We start from the raw sequence: 20,644 nt of genomic DNA on the forward strand, positions 1-20,644 counted from the left end.
CAGATCTCCCCATCTATACTGCTGCAGCTGCAGCAGCTGCACATATTTCTACTGATACCAATATTGTTTCCAATGTAAAAAGATCCTTTTCAGTCTTTGCAGCCACCGCCTCACTCCCCCCTTATCGCCGAAGATGCCGCTGCTGCTGCTGCCGCTGCCGCCTCCAACACTACAGTTGCCCCGTCCAAACAACAAATTCACATGATTTTTGCAGCCTTTGCATCAAAAGCCAATCTATCTTCTACAGCAGCTGACGCCGTTGCAGCAGTTCTTCCGAATCAAACTACAACCACCACCTCCATTATTCCTCCTATCGTTGAATCACCTGCAACATCTTCTCTCACACCAAACGACTCAAATCAATAATCCAACGTTCAATTACCTATCTCTGCTGACAGTAACTCATTTTAGCCTTCTATTACTGTAAACTGTAATGATTCAAATATTGAAACTAATCATTCTTTGTCTTTATCTACTAATGTAAATTTATCTTTAGAAATTGAAACTGTTTTGCAACATTTTAAACAACACGGCCCATTACCTTTATCACCAAACTTCAAAAAATTACAAACCTCAGGTAATAATTTCCCTACTTGGGAACAAGAAACTCATTTACATCTTTTAAGAGAAGGTACATTTCTTATAATTGAATCTCCCCCTACTAAACCTTGGTCATCTGACTTAATTTTTCTTCACAATAGTGTTTATGCCACTCTTATGTCAACTTTAGAAAGTGATATTGTTCATTCTATACCTACAGGTTTTACTGCACAAGAAGTATGGCAATACTTACAAAACCATTACAACAAACCCTCGCCTGTAACTATCGCTACTCTTGCCGGTGACTTTTACAGCACCATATATAAACCTGGCACATCTATGGCCAAACATCTTTTCCACCTTGAATCCATGTGAAAACAACTGATTCAACGCAATCATCCTGTACCTGAAATTGCCATGATTGGTATCATTTTCAATTCTATCAAACACATTCCTGGTTTGTCAGGATTCATTAATAGTCTCCACTCCTTACCCCCCCCCCCACATGTACACTGTCGTAGAAATCAAATCCAAATTAATAGACGAAGATAGAAGACTCTATCATACTGATACATACCCTACTTCTTTTGACCACCCTTTTTACCCTAAACATGATTCCCATCCTTCACATTCTTCACACAAACCATTCTACCAAAACTGGCAGAAACACCCCTCTCAATATCAAAATAATTTTAATTATTGTAACTATAGAGGACATCATCATACCTACAACTCTCATCCTCCACATGGTGACAACACCACCCACACTCATGATACAAGGGGATACACCCCTACAGACAAGACTAACAAAAGAAATCATACTATCAAAGGACATACTGAACCTAAAAGATCCATGGCCACTGAATTTTATATTAGAAAGGGTCCCACACACAAAAATTATAAAGACAGAAGGGGACAACATACTGAACAATCTATATATTCTAACTCCGATTCCCAAACATTCGGCATCTTTCCCAACACCCAACAATACCTGCGTGATACCACGCACCTATGGGTCATTGATTCTGGAAGTGTACACCATACCACCAATGACAAATCCATATTATATGATATTCACCCAACCAATATTTCAATTACAGCAGCAAATGGTACTTCCAATACAGTTAAATATGAAGGATCTATCTTTATACCCGGTATAGGGGAAATTAGTCAAGTGCTCTATACACCTACCTTTGGCCACAATATTTTGAGTACTTCAAAATTAGGTAAAATCGGTTTTAAAGTATCTCTTGATGATCAACACGGTTTTATAAAATCCAAACATGATAACACTATTATTGCTAATATTTCTGTCATTAATGATTTACCTTTTCTTATTCCAGATTCCTTTACATCATCCTCACCCACGATTCAACTACCTCAATCCTCATCGAGACCTGACCCTGACAATCATCCCGACCGTACCCCTGACACCCACCAAGAAGGTACCATACCTCACAATACCAATACACATGACACTTCCGAATCACATAACGACCAACACATCACACCACACCTCTCTCCAACTTCACCCACATCACAAAACCAACGAACCTCAAAAACAAAAATTCAAACTCATATAGGTGAACCTTTACACGATAATTGTGCCCATTTATTACACAGACATTTAGCACATGCCAATACTGTTGCTGTAGACAATACTCAATTTTTTTCCCAAGGCATATACACTAAGGATTGCCCTATCCAACTTGACTGTGAGATTTGTAAAGCTGCAAAATCAAAGGCAGCCCCAATTCCCCACACCAGCACCAGACGATCAAAACACATATACGAATTGGTACACGTTGACATTGTAGGCCCTTTTCCACTTTCTTTGGGCAAACACAAATATTTTTTGAACTTAGTCAATGATTTCAGTCATTTCGGACATATCTATACCCTTACTGAAAAATCTCAAGCATTCCAAAAAATAAAAAATTTTTACACTCTCATACAAAACCAACACAACATCAAATTAAAGAAAATTCAAACAGATTGTGGAGCCGAATTCACATCTCTACAATTTCAAAACTGGATTGACTCCAAAGGCATTATGCACTACAAAACATCTCCTTTTACCCCCCCAGCAGAATGGGATTTGTGAAAGAAAAAATGGAATATTACAGATCATGATGCGCAGCGTCATGTTAGATGCTGATGTAACTCCTAGCTATTGGGCAGAAGCCCTTGCATATGTCAATTACACTTTTAATCGCACATGGAATAAGGTTATTAACCAAACGCCCTACTTTCTTGTATATGGCATTCAACCACACCTCACACATCTTCGTGTTTTTGGCTGCTATGAATACGTCAATATCCCCAAACCACTCAGACGGAAGGGGAATGAGGTGTCCAAAAAATTACGTTTCGTAGGATATGCACCAGGTTCAAAAGCATATCGATTCATAAAAAACAACAACACAGTAATAATTTCCCATTCAGCCACATTCATAGAAAACCACAACTGGACCAAAATACACTCAAATGACTCATATGTATTAACCTAAGAAACAAATACATTAGATACACCACAGAGAATTCAACATGTACAAACAACAACACCAAAAGTTACACCACGAACAAACAACACAGATACATAACTATCAATCAGAAAATCCAAACGAATTACACAAGGCATCCCACCTAAAAGATTTGATGTGAACAATGTGACACAGACAAACCAAATACCCATCACTCCAAAAATTTTAAACACATGCTCCAATTACCGGAATCAGAACAATTAAAAGGGTGGGATGCTATGTCCAAAAAAATGGACTGTTTAATAAATTTAAAAGTATTCACAAAAACAACACCTCCACAGCACAAACACCCGATTGGCACTCGATGGGTTTACAAAATTAAAACACTCCCTGACAACACATATCTATACAAAGCACGCCTCGTAGCCCAAGGTTTTGCCCAACGCTTTCCTGAAGATTACGATGAAACTTATTCCCCCACAGTAAAACCAGAAAGCGTAAAAATGGCACTGACTTCAGCCATTGTCTCAAATCAAGAAGTCTACCAATTTGATGTCCAAATCGCATATCTCCATGCACCATTAGAGGAGGAAATTTATGTCAATGGGGCACCAGGATTCCAAGTTGAATTCGGCAAAACATTGAGGCTACACAAAGGATTATACGGCTTAAAACAATCAGGCAAACTCTGGTTTGACTGCCTTACCAAAATTTTAAAATCAATGGGATATAATCAAATTCAATCAGACCAGTGTGTAATGACAAAACCTTATGAAGGGGGAAAAGAAATTATTTTAATCTATGTTGATGATTTGATTTATATTGGGCCCAACATACAATCCAGCGAACAATTTGCAAACAAATTAAGAGAACATGTTAATTTAAAGACCTTAGGTCATATAGACCAATATCTGGGCGTACAGGTTTTTAAAACTGATAGAGGTTTTTGCTTCTCACAAAAGGATAAGATTGTAGACCTGTTACAAAGATGTGGCATGGAAGACTGCAATCCCACAGATACACCCATGCGCACTGACTATAATAAAATTGCTTATTTAGATGGTAACAAGCATCATGATAAAACTCAATATCAATCCATCATAGGATCACTCCTTTATATCAGCAGATGGAGTAGACCCGATATATCATTAAGTACAAATCTCTTCTCTAGACAAGTAGATGAGCCTAAAGAACAACATTGGGTTGCTATGAAAAGGTTACTCAGATATTTGCATAATAGAAAAGATATGGTCTTATTATTAGAACCTGATGAAGGAGTCACCCCAGAACTTATCTGTTATTCAGATGCAGGGGATGAAAAATCAAGAAAAAGCACATCAGGCTTTATATACTTCCTAAATGGTTGTCCCATAGACTGGCGCGTTTGTCGCCAAAACTTCATTGCTAATTCCACGGCCGAAGCTGAATATGCCAGTGCTTCTGACGCTTGCACATTTTTCACATGGATATACGAATTAGTTTCAGATATTTGGACACAACCTTCACTACCTATCACTCTCCATGAGGACAATGAGTCCGTCATAGCTTCTTTGGTCAGGGATGATGTCAGCTTCAGATCTCGCCATATTGATATACGTTATAAAAATGTGAGAGACCTAGTTAAAAAGGGTTTTGTTGAATTTGTTCATTGCGATACCAAGGACCAAATTGCCGATTTCTTAACTAAACCTGTACCTTGTGAAACACATTGGAACCACTGCAAATCAGTTGGACTGTACTTATAATTTATTTTTTCTTATACTTGTGTTTATTATTATATTTGAACACTGTTCCATCACAATTGGCAATAGAAGGGGTCTGTCAGAATATTGTCTACATATGATGCACCAGAGACTAGTAGGGGTTAAGTCTTTACAGACATCACATGTGACTATATCAGCCAATGAACTCTTTTATTGGACTCTTACCCAGAAACCACTTGGACATCTTCCCTGTTTTTTTTTCTCTCTCTCATCTATCTCTCAGCAAGACAACAAGTGAACTTATCTCTCCTCTCAACATCTGAGTCATACAGTTAGGGTAAAAGGTGCAAAAGGACACCCTGTTCATTATTGTATGCATGTATATATTTTGTAAATAATAAAACAACTTTTTGAACCTGAAGCTGTATTGACCAAATAACTTCCTCATAGAACCAAATGAGCATGACCATCAATATATATCTGACAGGATTTACTACATACTGATTGTTTTGGCATGTATAGCATTTATTTACTTAGATTTATTGATAACACAAAGGTTTCTTTTGCAGATTGTTTCAATCATCTTTTTTCTTATCTGAATATGTGATTTATTTTAATTTTTTACTTTGAAGAAATGTAATGCCAATATTATATTTCTAAAGAAATTCAGTTTACATTTTAATTCACTTTTACAGTAATTTCATTTTTTAAATATCTGTTTATGAACTTGCTCATGTTATTCTGATAAGAATTAATTGTAGAGTATCTAACAGACCTTTCCCCAGAAGGGAACTGTCTGTTGAAAAAAAACCCACCACTAATTCAACTCTTGCTTCTTGCTTCAATAAAGAGTAAAGTAGTGAACTGTGAATCTCACAATGGCTAAAAGATGTAGGATATTTTCTGGAATGCTCTGTACTGAGGAGCTCCCCAGAGAATATAGATACATTTCTTCTAGTAAACAAGTACAGATTGAGAAACACATATAAGTTTGAAATGCTATCACTCTGTATTTAATTTTCCTCAATAAAAGAGACAGAAGTAAGTTCTGTGTAAGCTCTTTGTGCAGAGATTATTGAACAAAGCTGGAGAAGGATCTTTTATATCTTTCCCATTATGGTTCCACTTCATCTTCCTTCTATAGACCACTTCCCAAGCAAATAACAGCAATGATGTAGGTCCTCTCTTCTCCAAGACATTTAGTTTAAATGTCCAGGTCCTCAGAATGACATAATTATAATGCGATAGAGGAATATAGAGAACCAATCATTTAAAACTCAACAGAACTGATAGATAGTAGGTCACGAATGCAATAAGTGGAAGCCTGACCACCATCCAACACTGCTACTTTATTTTGTGCATTTATATTAAAAAAGACAACCCTGAATGAAAGATGAAGGTAGAAAAATAATCCCCATTAAAATAAATTCTAGCTATCCTGGTCTACCGTATAAATATGTGTATGCACTCTCTCTCCCTCTCTCTCTCTCTGTAAGTAGGTAGGTACTATAGCCAGTAGTAACAATATTTATTGAATTCATAACTAATTAAAATTATTTAATTACAATTTAAAGTAGTCCCCTTGTCAAATTAGCCAATCCCCATCTGCATGTACCAATGTTTTCTCTGTCACACAGAAACCATTATCTCAAGCAAAACAAGTCCTCATTTATTCTCTCTTTTCATCTAGTCATTAGCAACAGTGGGTAAGAAGCATGGAAATGAGAAAAGGGGAAGCTATGATGAGAAGAAACAAAAGTAGATGGTGATGAGATGAGGAGAAGAGAAGAGATAACTGAGCAGGGAGGACCTGAAAAGTGTGTAAAGCCGTGCTTAGTCTGAGAATATGGTTTCTCCAGTCAAACAAGTCTCCCCAAGACACTGCCAATCTTCAAAAGTGTGCTCCCTATGGGGAATCTCTGCAGCTATTTGTGCCTCAAGATAATTCTTTTGTTTCAGTTGCTTCTTCTCCTAGGATAATATCATGTAAGTTCTCCCTTTCTCACAGAGAATTATGGAGAAAAGGATGTTTTCTACTGAGTAAATTCTGTATATAATTAAACTTATATTAATTGTAATGTCTATAAACATAAATAGGATAAGCAAAATCAGTTTTATGCATCTGTAAATTAGCTACAAATATTTTCAGGTATTAGAAGATAATGTCATTGTAGCTAGATGTAACCATAAAAACAACTTCTCTTTCAATATTTGTAGATGGTATAGATCAGTGGTCCCCAACCTTTTTATCGCCGCGGCCCGCTGAGCGCGCGCAGGGGTGGGGGTACGGCCCAGGAGCTTTTGCGCACGGCCCATTGCGCACGGCCCAGGAGCTTTTGCGCACGGCCCAGGAGCCTTTGCGCTGCAGCGTTCATGTCCCCCGGCCGCTGCGCAGCCCGGTGCCAGGTACTCCACGGCCCGGCACCGGTCCACGGACCGGGGGTTGGGGACCACTGGTATAGATAGATAGATGGATAGATGGATAGATGGATAGATGGTCGGTTGGTCGGATGGACGGAAGGACGGACAGACAAAGAGAAAGACTAACTGGATTTCAAGTATTTATGTTTGTTTGTGAATTCAAGTGGATTCAAATATATTCCACTGTTCTTGTTGGCAATCCGGATGGTCCTGGACTTACAATTCATTTAGTGACCATTTGAAGTTATAACGGCACTGAAAAAAGTGATTTATGACTGTTTTTCACACGTACGACCATTGCAGCAGGGTTCCAAGGTCATGTGATCACTTTTTGCAATCTTCTGACAAGCAAAGTCAAGGGAGAAGCTAGATTTAATTAACAACTGTGGCCAAAAAAGTCATAAAATGGGGCAAAACTCACTGAACAAATTTCTCACTTAGCAACATAAGTTCTGGGCTCAATTGTGGTTGTAAATCGAGGACTATCTGTAATACAAAAGTCCATGCTTATTTTCTTAACAGCCCCTCTAATCTTTTTAAATCAATTCCAAAATAATGTTTACTCCCTTCCCAATCCAAATCATTCTATATTTTCTCTTTTAATCTTAACTATTCTTTCTTGCAATATTCTTTGCAACTATCTTTATATGTACATCTATTTATATCCCAATCTTATTATTTTTATAAATAACTCAAGATGACAAACATATCTACTTAACTTTAGTTATGCATTTCTGCAGCCACTGCCTTTCACTATATCACTATCAACCACCTTTTTTTCATACTTTCCATTATCATAATTCCATACTCATGATTATATATATATATATATATACACACATATATAGTTCATTTTTTCATAGGTCTATATGTGCATTACTGTTTTAGCCAGGGTTCTTCTTACGTAAATCAAGATGTTCGTATAGCCATAGTTAAGTGACATCCCAAATCACTATTTTCTAGGCTTTATCAGACATTTAAGCAGCATTATGTTGTCTGCTGCAAGACTTAAGGGAGACTAGAATAGATCTATTTCTGCCTTATTTGGCTTCATCGGCTAGCCACACCCTCATTTTATGACTCCTCCCTGTAACGGTCAAATATTTGTTCATTTTTTCATAGGTCTATATGTGCATTACTGTTTTAGCCAGGGTTTTTCCTACGTAAATCAAGATGTTTGTATAGCCATAGTTAAGTGACTTAAGTTAACAACATAATGCTGCTTAAATGTCTGATAAAGCCTAGAAAATAGTGATTTGGGATGTCACTTAACTATGGCTATAGTTATATATATATATAAAGGTTGGATCCAGATTTAAAATTTCACATTATCCTGGTATTCTTTGTTAGTTCTATCGTTCATCATAAGCAGTTATATTCTTAGATTTATATCCATGTATTTAAACCAAGTATTCAAAACATTTTTTTCACAGATACTCACTGGTTATTATTCTATTTTGAATCTCTGCAGGCAGTGGTGAAATCCAATTTTTTTACTACTGGTTCTGTGGGCATGACATGGTGGGCATGGCAGGGGAAGGATACTGCAAAATGCCCATTCCCTCCCCACTCCAGGGGAAGGATACTGCAAAATGCCCATTCCCTCCCCACTCCAGGGGAAGGATACTGCAAAATCCCCATTGTCTCCCCACTCTTGGGGGAAGGATATTGCAAAATCTCCATTCCCATCCCACTCTGGGGCCAGCCAGAAGTGGTATTTGCCGGTTCTCCAAACTACTCAAATTTTCCGCTACCAGTTCTCCGAACTGCTCAAAATTTCCAGAACCTAACAGAACCTGCTGGATTTCACCCAGCAGGTCCACTTACTCTGTTTTATTGTCTCATCCCATTCCTACCAATTCATTCATGTCACGTAACAATATAGTCCTTTCTGTACATCATATTTGTTTAGAATGATGAACTTTTTTTCCAAACTCATATTTCGTTCTTCTTTATCATCATTCACTGGAATGTAAGATGCAACCATTACCGTTTAATGATTTCTACTTCCATATCCAGTCTAAATATACCTATTAGCTATTTCTGGACTTATCTATATGGACTTTACAGTTTTGCAAGAAAGAATCCTACCAACTCCTGCAAACTGTGGCAATACCAAATGTAGAGGGCAAAATACTGTAAACACACAACACAGCAAGCAGTGAAATCTTTTAAATTAAATATATATATATATATTGTTACTGCAAAAGACCCCTCACATAAGCCTGGCAGATGAGATTCTGTTGAAACGTCGCTTCTACCCTTTTAGGGATATGTTCACAATTACATGGGAAGAAACCCGAAATATTAATTAAACACACACACACACACACACATATATATACACAAGATCCTATAAATTTCCCAACAATTTATCAAAACATTCCAATTATTTGCCTTTCTCAGAGACTCTGAAAAGATTAGGGAACAAAGAGTGAGCATCCCCAACTGACAAACTATCATGGTTTTCTCTTGCAGAGCCTTTAAATATACATTTTGTGTTTCTGGTGACTCCAGTGAGAGTTGGGTTTTGCAATGTTTCTAAAACATAGATATAAACAAGCAAGCTTTCTAGATGGAACTGATCTGACTATGAATTATAGGCATTATAACCAACTTTTCTTCCATTCCAATACTCTTTCACTAAAAGAAAACTTAATAGGCTTTTGAGAGCCTCCATTTAAAGTCAGCTGTATAAAATGCTCCTTTGATGAAAAGAGATTGGAACAAAGGTTAAAGTAGACACTGAGAGGTTATTGTAGAGGGCACACTGGTCATGAAATCCTCCTTTAATATGTGTGGCATGCACCTGCAATAAGATGATTCATTAGATAAGGCTTCTCTTTGACAAGGTCCATCGTTCAACCGTCGGGGTAGTGATGGAACAATTCTGTACCCACCCAGCAAATATAACAAGGTCAGCATTTTTCCTTATGGGGTCTTACACAAGGCACATGGGCACCAGATGAATTTTTGTTTTATCTTAATCATGCTTAAATAACATTTGTTATTAATAAATATTTTTAGAAACATCAGGCAGAAGAAAATAAATTCCACTTTTAAGGAAAGTGGAATAATAACAATAGAATAGAAGAATTTGGTTTTTAATGATATGAAATGAATTGAATTGAGGGAACACCCATTTATAACCAATGGTTTCAAAAACAATACTATAATCTTGTCTTCATTGTATAGTTGTTCTTTTTTCCCAATATAAAATGTTTGGGAAGATCTTGAGACTCACCAAACATATTGAAATCTGGCTCTGGATCTACTCCTTTTTTTTTTTTTTTTTTATTGAAAAAGTTTTTCAAATACAAGTTTTTCCCCCTTTTCCTCCCTTCTTCCCCAACCCGCCCTCACCACCCATCCCCCCCTGTGACTTCTTCTTCACAACAATAAGCTAATTCATAATTAATTACATAATATTTTACCATGCCCTTACTCACTCCTCAAAGTACTGACCCTTAGCATAGTATTCTTATAACTCCGCTTTTCTCCGCTTTTCACAATCTACCCTTTTTCTCCTCCCCCAAACTTATAAAATATTATTATTATTACAACAACATAACTTTTACTTTTATATATATTAATTTAACATTTCAAAGCAGCCTTCTCCAAATTTATTCAGTTCTATCCAATTCTTCCACTCCCCAAGATATATGACTTAAAAATCCTTTTTCTTAAACTAATCAATCACTAAACTAGCCTATTTCAACCCAGTTTCCTGCAAGATTACCATGCACTACAATTCTAAATATAATCCACTGCCCACTCTGCTGAAATATACATATGTCTATATATACATTCCATTTTATAAAAAGAGAAAAGACAATAACTTTAAATTTATAATTCATTTAGTATCTTCTTTGATGTCTTTCCACTAGATTGTTAAATCCGTCATCCATAATAGGGTAACATAGCATCCTGGTGCAACAGTTTATTCAAAATCTTCAGTCATCTTCTGCCCCCATCAATAATGAATATCCTCATGTATATATAAAAGTAAAAACAACCACCCGAGTGACATTATAATTATATTCCATATAGTTGTAATTGTGGTTTTCATCAGGATTATAAATCCCCATCATCTTAGTGGGTAACAGCCAGATCTTCTGCATGCCCCAGCATGACTCTCTTGCCTTGTAACTCAAAATAGATATAATATATTTATCGGTAAAAGAAATCCAAAATAGATAGTTCAAATCCAACAATGTAAGGCTCTTTCCACATCCCAAAATCACGGCATTGCAGAGATCTGCCACTTTCCTCAAGATAGTATTAAATGATAATTCGCCTCCAATATCTTTTCACATATTCATTTATTTTTTTTAAAATCCCTGGCTTCACTGTTGCTTGGTTTAGAAACTACTATTTCTACGAGATCTGTTTCTTTTCTTTTTCTTTTGCAGGTTGCATTTCCATCCAGATTTCCTTCCTACAAGTTGTGTATCAGCTGATCGGTTGTCATTCTGCTTTGTAAATTGATCTTGTTGGTTTTGTTTTTTTATCTCATATGTCTTTTCCATCACTTGTATATCAACTGGGTGATTTACGCACTTGTCTGTAAGTTGATAGTTCATCACATTAGAATCAGATGACACTGCTCTCAAATTTATAGACAGTCCAGCTGGGGTATCCAAGGAGTCCAAAGACAGTTTATCTACCACAGCCTCTGTAATTTGATGTTTTCCCTTTATTTCCAACTCCTTTTGCTTGTCCTGTGTTATGCCTAAAGATGTTAGATTTATTTTTAAATTTTTTTGATAAAATTCTTCCGCTTTTTCGACAGTATTCAGTTGGTATCTTACTCCTTGGTGTCTCAATATTAAACCAACTGGGACGTCCCACCTAAATAGAATATTCCTTTTTTTTAACTCATTCACTAGAAAACCAAATTTCTTCCTCTCCATTAACATCTTGGGCGGGAGTTCCTTAAAAATCCAGATCTTCCTTCCACGAAATTGCAAAGCAGAATCATAAGAATTCTGGACAATATTATTTCTAATTTCTTTGTCTGTAAAATAAATCACCACATCTCTAGGCAATTGCCTTTGTTTTGCCAACCAGGAGTTTATTCTATAAATTCTGTCAATCCTGCAAAACACTTCATCAGGTTGAACCTTTAAAATCCCAGCCAGAATTTCAGAAGATATCTTCCTTAAATCTCTGTCATCTTCCTGCAAACCTCTCAGTCTAATTGCATATTCTGTAAAATTGTATTGGATCATTAAAACTTCTCTTTCAATCCTCTGTTGTACATTTTCTTCATTAACAGTCTTTTGATCAGCCTCCATTTTAAGTTTGTCTTCTGAACTATTATCCTGAATGTTTGCCAAATCCTTTTTAATTTTTTGGATCTTGTCATCCAAATTCTCCTCAGTTTCTTTCATTTTAGAGTTAGTATTTGCTTCCAACTGAGTCATAAAGTCTGCTAAGCCATTAGCTACTTTTAAAATCTTTCGATCCAAAAAGCCAAACTTAGATTTCACCAATTCACCAATTTCTTTGATTTCCAACTTAAATTTTTCAAGTTGCTGATTCACAATCTCATCCCTTCTTACAATCTCCTTAAGAAGAAATTCTATTATATTAAAGTCAGGTTTCTGAGACTGGAGAGTTAAAACTTGTTGATGTAATTTATTAATGGGGGAATCCCCCCCACTGCCTGTTTGTCTAATTTTATAAGTCTCAGTGCCATTTTTCCACGCAGACAAAATTTACTGGAAAAGAGAGAAAAAAAAAACTTTTTTTCCAACCAAGATCAATATCAGATCCTCAAAGAGAGAAAAAAAAAAAGAAAGAAAAAAAAAACAGAAGTGAGAGTGAGATTTTGCCTTCAGTTACAGCCAAAAGTATTCATTCCGCTACTTTGTAATTGAAAACGGAAGGAGTTTCCCTTTCAGCCTCTCTTCAAGCCGCAGCAGCAATCGCCATTTTAAAAAAAAAACTTTTTTCCCTTCACTTCACTTCTTAGGCAAAATAGAATAAAAAGAATACTTGCGCTTCAGGATCAGAGGTCCAGCTCATATCTTCTTTAATTAATTTATTTGACAGATTTACAGGCTTGCTTTTGCCCCCTAGCTCTGCGTGTAGCAGAGATTTCCCAGAGCCCGGAGCATCGGCTGGGGATACGGGGAGTCTCTTCCGCTCCCTCCCAAAAGTAAATAAAAAACCTTTGGGATTAGGCAGAGGACTCTACCCACCCCAGCCGGCTCTATCTCCGTTTCCTAATGGAAACGGAGTTTTTTCGAGCCGCCATTCCGCTGAAAAAGGCGGCTCTTACAGGCAGTGGGTTCGACGATCCCGGAGGAGCGTCCAGCGGGAACAAGCAGCAAACCGGAAGTGATCTACTCCTGACAATATTCATAAGCTGAGTTTATTATAGAAAGGACTCAAAATGTTTGGTCTAACTAAATGTGTTTCTTGAAAACAAGTAATCTACATATAATGAGAAACATAGTAGAATTGGTATCCAAGCATATGAATGGGACATCCTGTTTTATTTATCCTCTACATACAAATGCATATTAAATGCTATCTGCAATATCTATATACTAAAACTCTCAAGCTTGTTTATTTGTAATCTTCAGTTGGGTGAAATTGGAAGGTATAGGGGAACAGTTATTGAATCAAGTAACTCAAAAGACCTAATTTACAGAATGCCAGGACCTAGGAATTCCATGGGAATAAATTGGAAAGTTGTGGCTGCTTCAGTATTGCTTCTCTGTTACTGCTTAAATGCTGCTGCTGTGCTGCCATGGTCAGTTGTAGTCATATGATACTTATTTCCATGCTTGGGAAATAAAATTCCTGATAGCAATTCTGAAGTCAATGGGGAAGCTGACAAGAACTGTAAAATTGATTGTGATTGCCAATGCTCCCTGCCCCCTTCCTATTGGGGGAAGCTGCAGGGAGAAAGATGACGGGAAAACTGGCAGGGAACGTTTCAAGTTGCTCAGGTAAGTCTATCCCACCAGTTGCTCTGTACTCATGCTGCACAGGCCACTTGTGTACTTTTTCACTCCCTCCTGCACTCACCTGCCTCTGGGAAGGAGAGAGAAGAGGCAGCAGTCACTCACCTGCATCTGAGGGAGGGAGGGAGGGAGGGAGGGAGGGAGGGAAGGAAGGAAGGAAGGAAGGAAGGAAGGAAGGAAGGAAGGAAGGAAGGAAGGAAGGAAGGATAAAGGGATGAAGGCAGGGGAGGAGAAAGGAAGCGAGAGAGCAAGGGTGAGCAGGAAGCAAGCAATTAGGAGAAAGGAAGAGTTCAGATGCTGCCTGCCAGCTCACCACAAAGAGATTCAGTGGGAAAGCTAAGAGGTAGTCGGAAACAGACCCACTCCCACTGACTTTTTGGCTATCCATTGTCATTCTGTTTTTCTCTTTAGATAAGGAAAGATCTCTGAAATTATGAATTGTCTAGTAATTACTGTATTAGTATGCATTAAAATTTGGCACCATCATTATTTTTTTGATTCTGTGTTTCTGTAAGATAACAACCAAGTCTTTTATATATACAAATAGAAAATAGAAAATGGATTTCATTGAAAACAAAGCATCAGTAATGGATAAATGCTCTATAAATTTCCTTGGAACTAATCATGCTAAATCCAATTATGCTATGAATAACTGCAATTCAATATAAAATAAGCCATAGCAGAAAAGAGAAATATTTTATAACTGTATATGCATAGAAGTATTTATCTTACCTGGAAAATTTAGAACCTAACTCACTCCAACTCATGTCAGATAACAACAATTAAAATAACTAAAAATCTACAACACACACACTTTCAATTGCAATTATTTATCTAACACAAGTTACCTAATTAGAGCAAAGACAACAAATAGAATTCTTGCAAAAAAAAAAAAATCACTGTGGGGTGTACAATTACTAAGGAGGGTGCCAATATGGCTTCCTGTGATGAGGTGTTTAGGTGTGGCATTCAGTGAATATTGCAGGAATAGAATAGTATGAATATTTGTGCTGAATTCTGGAAAAGCTGCAGAAACAGTTTCAAAAAACGATTCAAAGGTACTTCCACATAGAGCAGTAATGGCTAACCTTTTCTGGACCAAGTGCCCAAAGCGCACACCCCAACCCCCAAAATGCAATGCGTGTGCAGCAGGGGTGGGTTCTACTTACCTTTACTATCGGTTTGCAATGGGGCCGCGCGTGTGCGCTCGCTTCACTCACACATGCACATGCTCTTCTGCGCAAGCACAGAACCATTTTCATGACATCAGGGTCAGTGGGTGGAGCCTCCCACCAGTTTTACTACCAATTCTATAGAACCGGTGCGAACCGAGGGCAACCCACCACTGGTGTGCAGCCCCTGTGTATGCGCCCCACCCTCTGTGCATGCAAGTACACTCCCCACCTGTGCCCTACTCCATGAGCATATGCCCGTACCCTCTGCCCATGACCCGCCCCCGTGTATGTGCATGCCCCCCCTGCAGTGTCCCCCCCCATGCATACATGGCAGAGACCTGACAACTAACTAGCTGGTGAGAGGTGCGTGCACATGCGTGGCAGAGCTGAACTGGGGCAACAGCTTGCGTGCCCACAGAGAGGACGCTGCGTGCCACCTGTGGCACATGTGCCAAAGGTTCACCATCATGGACATAGAGTATATTGCATTAATTTAAGCTAGACAAATGCACTTCTGATTGCAACTGTCATTTAACCTTCCAAGTGCAAAACTGAAACTAGAAACATTCCAGACTGTGAACCAATTTCTCCAGTGAATATTACCAGATCCAAAACAATTGAAATTCTACTCCTATCTACTTTTGCTTCTCAATTAGAAATATGTTAATTTATTACTCAGTCAACTTTTCTTATAGGTTCTGCAAGATACTGATTCAGAACATCAACAATTTTCCTGGTAGAAGATGCAAAAAAAAAATTGCAGCAGATGTCAACCATATATTAACAACAATGGGCCCAAACTTCCCTGATAAATCTTGCCAACCATATCCTTGACTTATGACCACAATTGAGGACAAAATTTATGTTGCTAAGTAAAACATTTTGTTAAGTGAATTTTGCTCCATTTTACAACATTTCTTGTAACAGTTGTTAAGTTAGTAACACAGTTGTTAAATGAATCTGGCTTCCCTATTGACTTTCTTGTCAGAAGGTCGTAAAAGATGATCTCATGATCTCGGGACACTGTAACCATCATAAATATGAATCAGTTGCTAAGTGCCTGAATTTTGATCATGTGACCAAGGAGATGCTACAATAGTCGTAAGTGTGAAAAACAGTCATAAGTCACTTTTTTCAATGCCATTATAATTTTGAATGGTTATTAAATGAACTGTTGTGAAGTCAAGCATTACCTGTAGTAACATTAAACTGTGAACATTGCTTTGATCATTTTCAATAGTATCACTCAGAGCTCATTATAAAAATGGAATTTAGTACAGTATGAAATATTAAACTTAAACATTGTTTTGTGGTAGCAATCTTTCCAACTGAATAAAGGAGACTGGTTAATTCTGTTGATATTAAATGATTAGTGTATAGAATAAGAACTGAACTGGAGAAATGCTCAAGATATAAGTTTGCAAACGTAGGTACAAGGCCAAAATCAAACAAATGGTCATTTTAATTATTATCATTTTAGAAATATTTATCTCATAGTTTTACGCTCTTAATGCTGTAAGTTGCCTGGAATCTCTTCAAAAGGAGATGGGCAGCAAATAAATTTAATAAATAAATAAAATAAAATAATTTTAAAATAATATTGGATTAGCACTAACACAGGGATTTAAATTCCAATGATTTTCAGGGTATAGCCCAGGCCGGGCTATCAACATAATAATTTTAAATTGGGGTATTTTAAATTTCTGGGATTTTAATTTGAGCCTAATCTATTTAATGATTTTAAATTTTAATCGTTGTTTTGTTTTGTGTTTTTAAATAAGCTGTACACCGCCCTGAGTCCTTCGAGAGAAGGGCGGTATAGAAATAAAAATATTATTATTATTTATTATTATTATATTTTAATATAACTTAGTCTCAATTCAAACCTTTATCTTATTGTTCTACTTCTTTAAAATTTTCTCTTGTATATCTATGCCCTTTCATATATGTACAGTCTCAGATTGTTAACATTGGAAATGCTCAATATGCCATGTGAATTCACTATTTCCATCCATCTTCCACTCACCTGTCCTTGTGAATTAGTGACTAGTTGACCTGTGACCCCCTGAAGACTGGAGAGTACATTGCCAAAAGCTTGTGAGTTAGCTATTGAGCCCATGGCGGCGGCTGCTGCTGCGGCTGTTGCTTGACTTGCCAGAGGATTATTAACCAGCTGAAAATGGGAATAAAAGAGGAAAGAATAAGGTTACTCACTGCAATTCAGTTCTATAGCTCGACATTATTAATAATCAGCTTGATGGGAAGGAACAGTTAATCTTAACATCTCAAAATGTGTTTGAGAGCTTTGATAATGTGAATATCAGGCAGTCCAATTCCAACACTTTATAAATTCTGTTGGAATAAGTGGAAATGATTTGACCTCAAGTGGATGGTAATGATAGTGAAATTTGGTGAAAGAGTCCTTTATATCAGTAGGGAGGTGTTTTTTTTTTAATACAAATGCAAGTTATTCAAATGGAATATGAGTTTTAAAAACATTATGTAAAACTATTTGATTAAAAGAGATTAATCAAAAGCAACTCTGAATTAGATACATATATTTGAGATGGGCAACTAAATAAATTTATTCAATAAATAAATACACTGTATATATCCTCCAATTATTCTCATTCAGCTGGGACAACCATAAGATGCAGAATTCCTCTCCCAGGAAAAATCTTGCAATCAAATTATCTATAATTTTATATAAATAGCCATATTTCATTCTTCTCTTTTTCTTCCGTCAAAACCTATATTAACTAAAATTAAAGGAAAATCCAGAAAATGTATATCTCACACAAATGTTTGAGTTACAGAATATAATGAAGTAAATTTATAGCAGTAATTAAGAAAACAATTTTTAAAATGGTAGGTGATGGGAAGAGAAGTCTTAAGTGTTCTATTAAATTTTTAAAATCCTATAAAAGGCAATTCAAAGTGTTTCAATTCACTATTAAAATTTCTGTTGTATTGTTCTAAAATAAAAAGTTAAAAGGAATATAGGAAATATTCTAAAAAATTGAATGTAGATGCTTAATTTACATTTGTGGCTGTCTCAATTATTATGGTCATTCACAGGTTATTTAATAGGGCTATAATTTTACGAATAATTTTTACGAAAATTATTCAGAACAAATGAAACCAAATGTGTAAGGACACAAGCAAAGCATATGTATAATTTCTCAGACTTCCTGTGAAATTAAAAAGATGTGATTAAATTAAAGTGCTGCATTAAAGAATAACTGTCTTAATAAGTTGACTTTTAAAACATCTTTTAGATTTTTTTTAAGGTGCAGGGAAGAGAAAAGGAATAAAGAGGAAAAAAAGGGGAAGTAGTAGCTCCTTAAAGAGGGGCTATATTTCTTTCAAGTGGCTCTTAGAGATCATTTTCAAAAGACACACTGTTCTATTATTTAATATATATTTTATATTGAAAGTAAATAAAATCTGAATGAATACTTGATTGTATTAAGATACCATGGTAGAAATATATATATGCCTGGTATAAAAACATATGAGCTTTCTGGGGACTTTAAAAAAGCTGATTTGCACCATTCATTATATAAATTTATTGTAGCTGAAAAATTTGCTGTCTAAATCTACTTAAAGTCAAACTTACTGTACTCAAGAATAACTACTGATAGGGATGTTGCTGATACAACCTGACTTGATTCAATATGAATTGACACAACCTAAGGTGACAGGAACAGCACACCACATCCTTCAACATACATCCTGCTTTCACTCATTACATGACATAAATTGTGGTATCTCAAGACATTTTTACTTCTAGCATGATTTGGTTGGAACAAATCCTAATTTTGTTTTCAATCCAAGATATTTAGCAGTAGTCTTAGCAACAACAACAACAACAACAAAATACATTTAAATAGCAAAAGTATTTTATTAAATCAGTCAGTTTGATTATACATATTCATCCACACTAGTATTTTGTGTTGTTAGGATAAAAAAATATTGGATAGAAATTAAGGAATACTGTTGGGACTCAGTTCAATCACATATTAAAAGGAAAGAGGGATATGATTGGGTTAGCTCAGGCTATATTTGCTAGCCAAATATATAAAATGATATATTATCAGAAAAATAAATCTGTAGGATCTGGATCAGTCACTGGGACCAGCGGTTTAGTCTTCCGAGCTTTTAGACTTATGCGGAAAAACATCCTCAGGGAACTTCTCTCTCCAGAATGTATGTTTTGGGCTAGGTGCCTGGTTGTGTGTGGCTTTTTATTTGTTGATTGGGATGTTGATGGTCAGCTATTAAGTTGTTGGCTGTTGTTTCGTTGTATTGCCAAATCCTCACTCCTAAGTACCTAGTCAGCTGGTGATAAATCAGCATTCCTGTTGACTTACAAAGGACCTGTTTCCCAGGCTTCAATCATTTCCCTGGCTATCTTTGTACCTGCTTGTCCAACAATCTTAGTTGCTGCAGAATTGAATGTATGTTCATTGCAATGTAAGGCGACCAATGAGTTTGGGTCTCCTTGTCTGACCACTCGCTTCTGTTCTTGCAATCTGGTGGTTAGTTTTTGCTGAACAAAAGTCCTTTGGTTGTTCAATCCTTAGCGCTTGTCAGAATTCTGTCATAAAATAAGTGCTTTTTTATGTGTCAGACTATAAGATAAGGAGAAGGCATCAGCTATGGAACAATTTATCTGTCTATTGGCTACATAATTCTATGCTTTGTAAAACCAATAGATTCTGATACAAACAACTGAATATTATTGGAATATGAATATGAATTCAGTAGCAATAAATGGATTCTCTAATTCAGGACTGCAGCTCACTACCAGTCTGCAGCCTGTTTGAAACCGGGCCACATGAGTGATGAGTTCAAGTACATGCACCACTCTGCTTGCACAAATGAAGTTGTGCAGTGTGTGTGCACCTGCTACTCACAGTCACACACACACACACACACACACACACACACATACACCAGTGACTGGCCAGGCCACCAAGGTGGAAAGGTTGGGTTGCTGCCCTAATTCCCTCCACTCCCACATGAATGTTGTTGAGAACTGGGTAATATACAAATATAATAAATAGATGTATTAATTAAACCTTGAGGGATTCTAGACAATGAACAGAATTAATATCATGATACAACATGATATAGCTAATCAAGTTATGCTGATAGAGGAAAAGAAAGAATATTAAGAAGTTTGAGAGTCTTGAAAAACTGGTTTTGGGAATAATAGTTATGGCATATTTTTAACATTGCAACAGCTGTAAAGAATAGCTTTCATAGAAACTTATCCTTTCCCTTCCTTTCTCCTACTCTTCCAGCACATATGATTCAGATTTTCAAGCTACTACTTAAAG

The 20,644-nt window shown here is 36.6% G+C and overlaps 1 protein-coding gene across 1 annotated transcript in view; it reads right to left on the reverse strand.

The window, feature by feature from the left end:
- Positions 1 to 20,644, reverse strand: part of POU6F2 (POU class 6 homeobox 2) — a 658,684-nt gene that overhangs the window by 60,113 nt on the left and 577,927 nt on the right. The window contains exon 6 of the mRNA XM_087892428.1: positions 17,326 to 17,472. Coding sequence (XP_087748554.1) covers positions 17,326 to 17,472 — 147 coding nt within the window. The remainder of the gene's footprint in view (positions 1 to 17,325; positions 17,473 to 20,644) is intronic.

Source organism: Pantherophis guttatus, chromosome 4 (genome assembly GCF_059756535.1).
Source record: "Pantherophis guttatus breed Tessera chromosome 4, ASM5975653v1, whole genome shotgun sequence".
Classification (NCBI taxonomy): Eukaryota; Metazoa; Chordata; class Lepidosauria; order Squamata; family Colubridae; genus Pantherophis; species Pantherophis guttatus.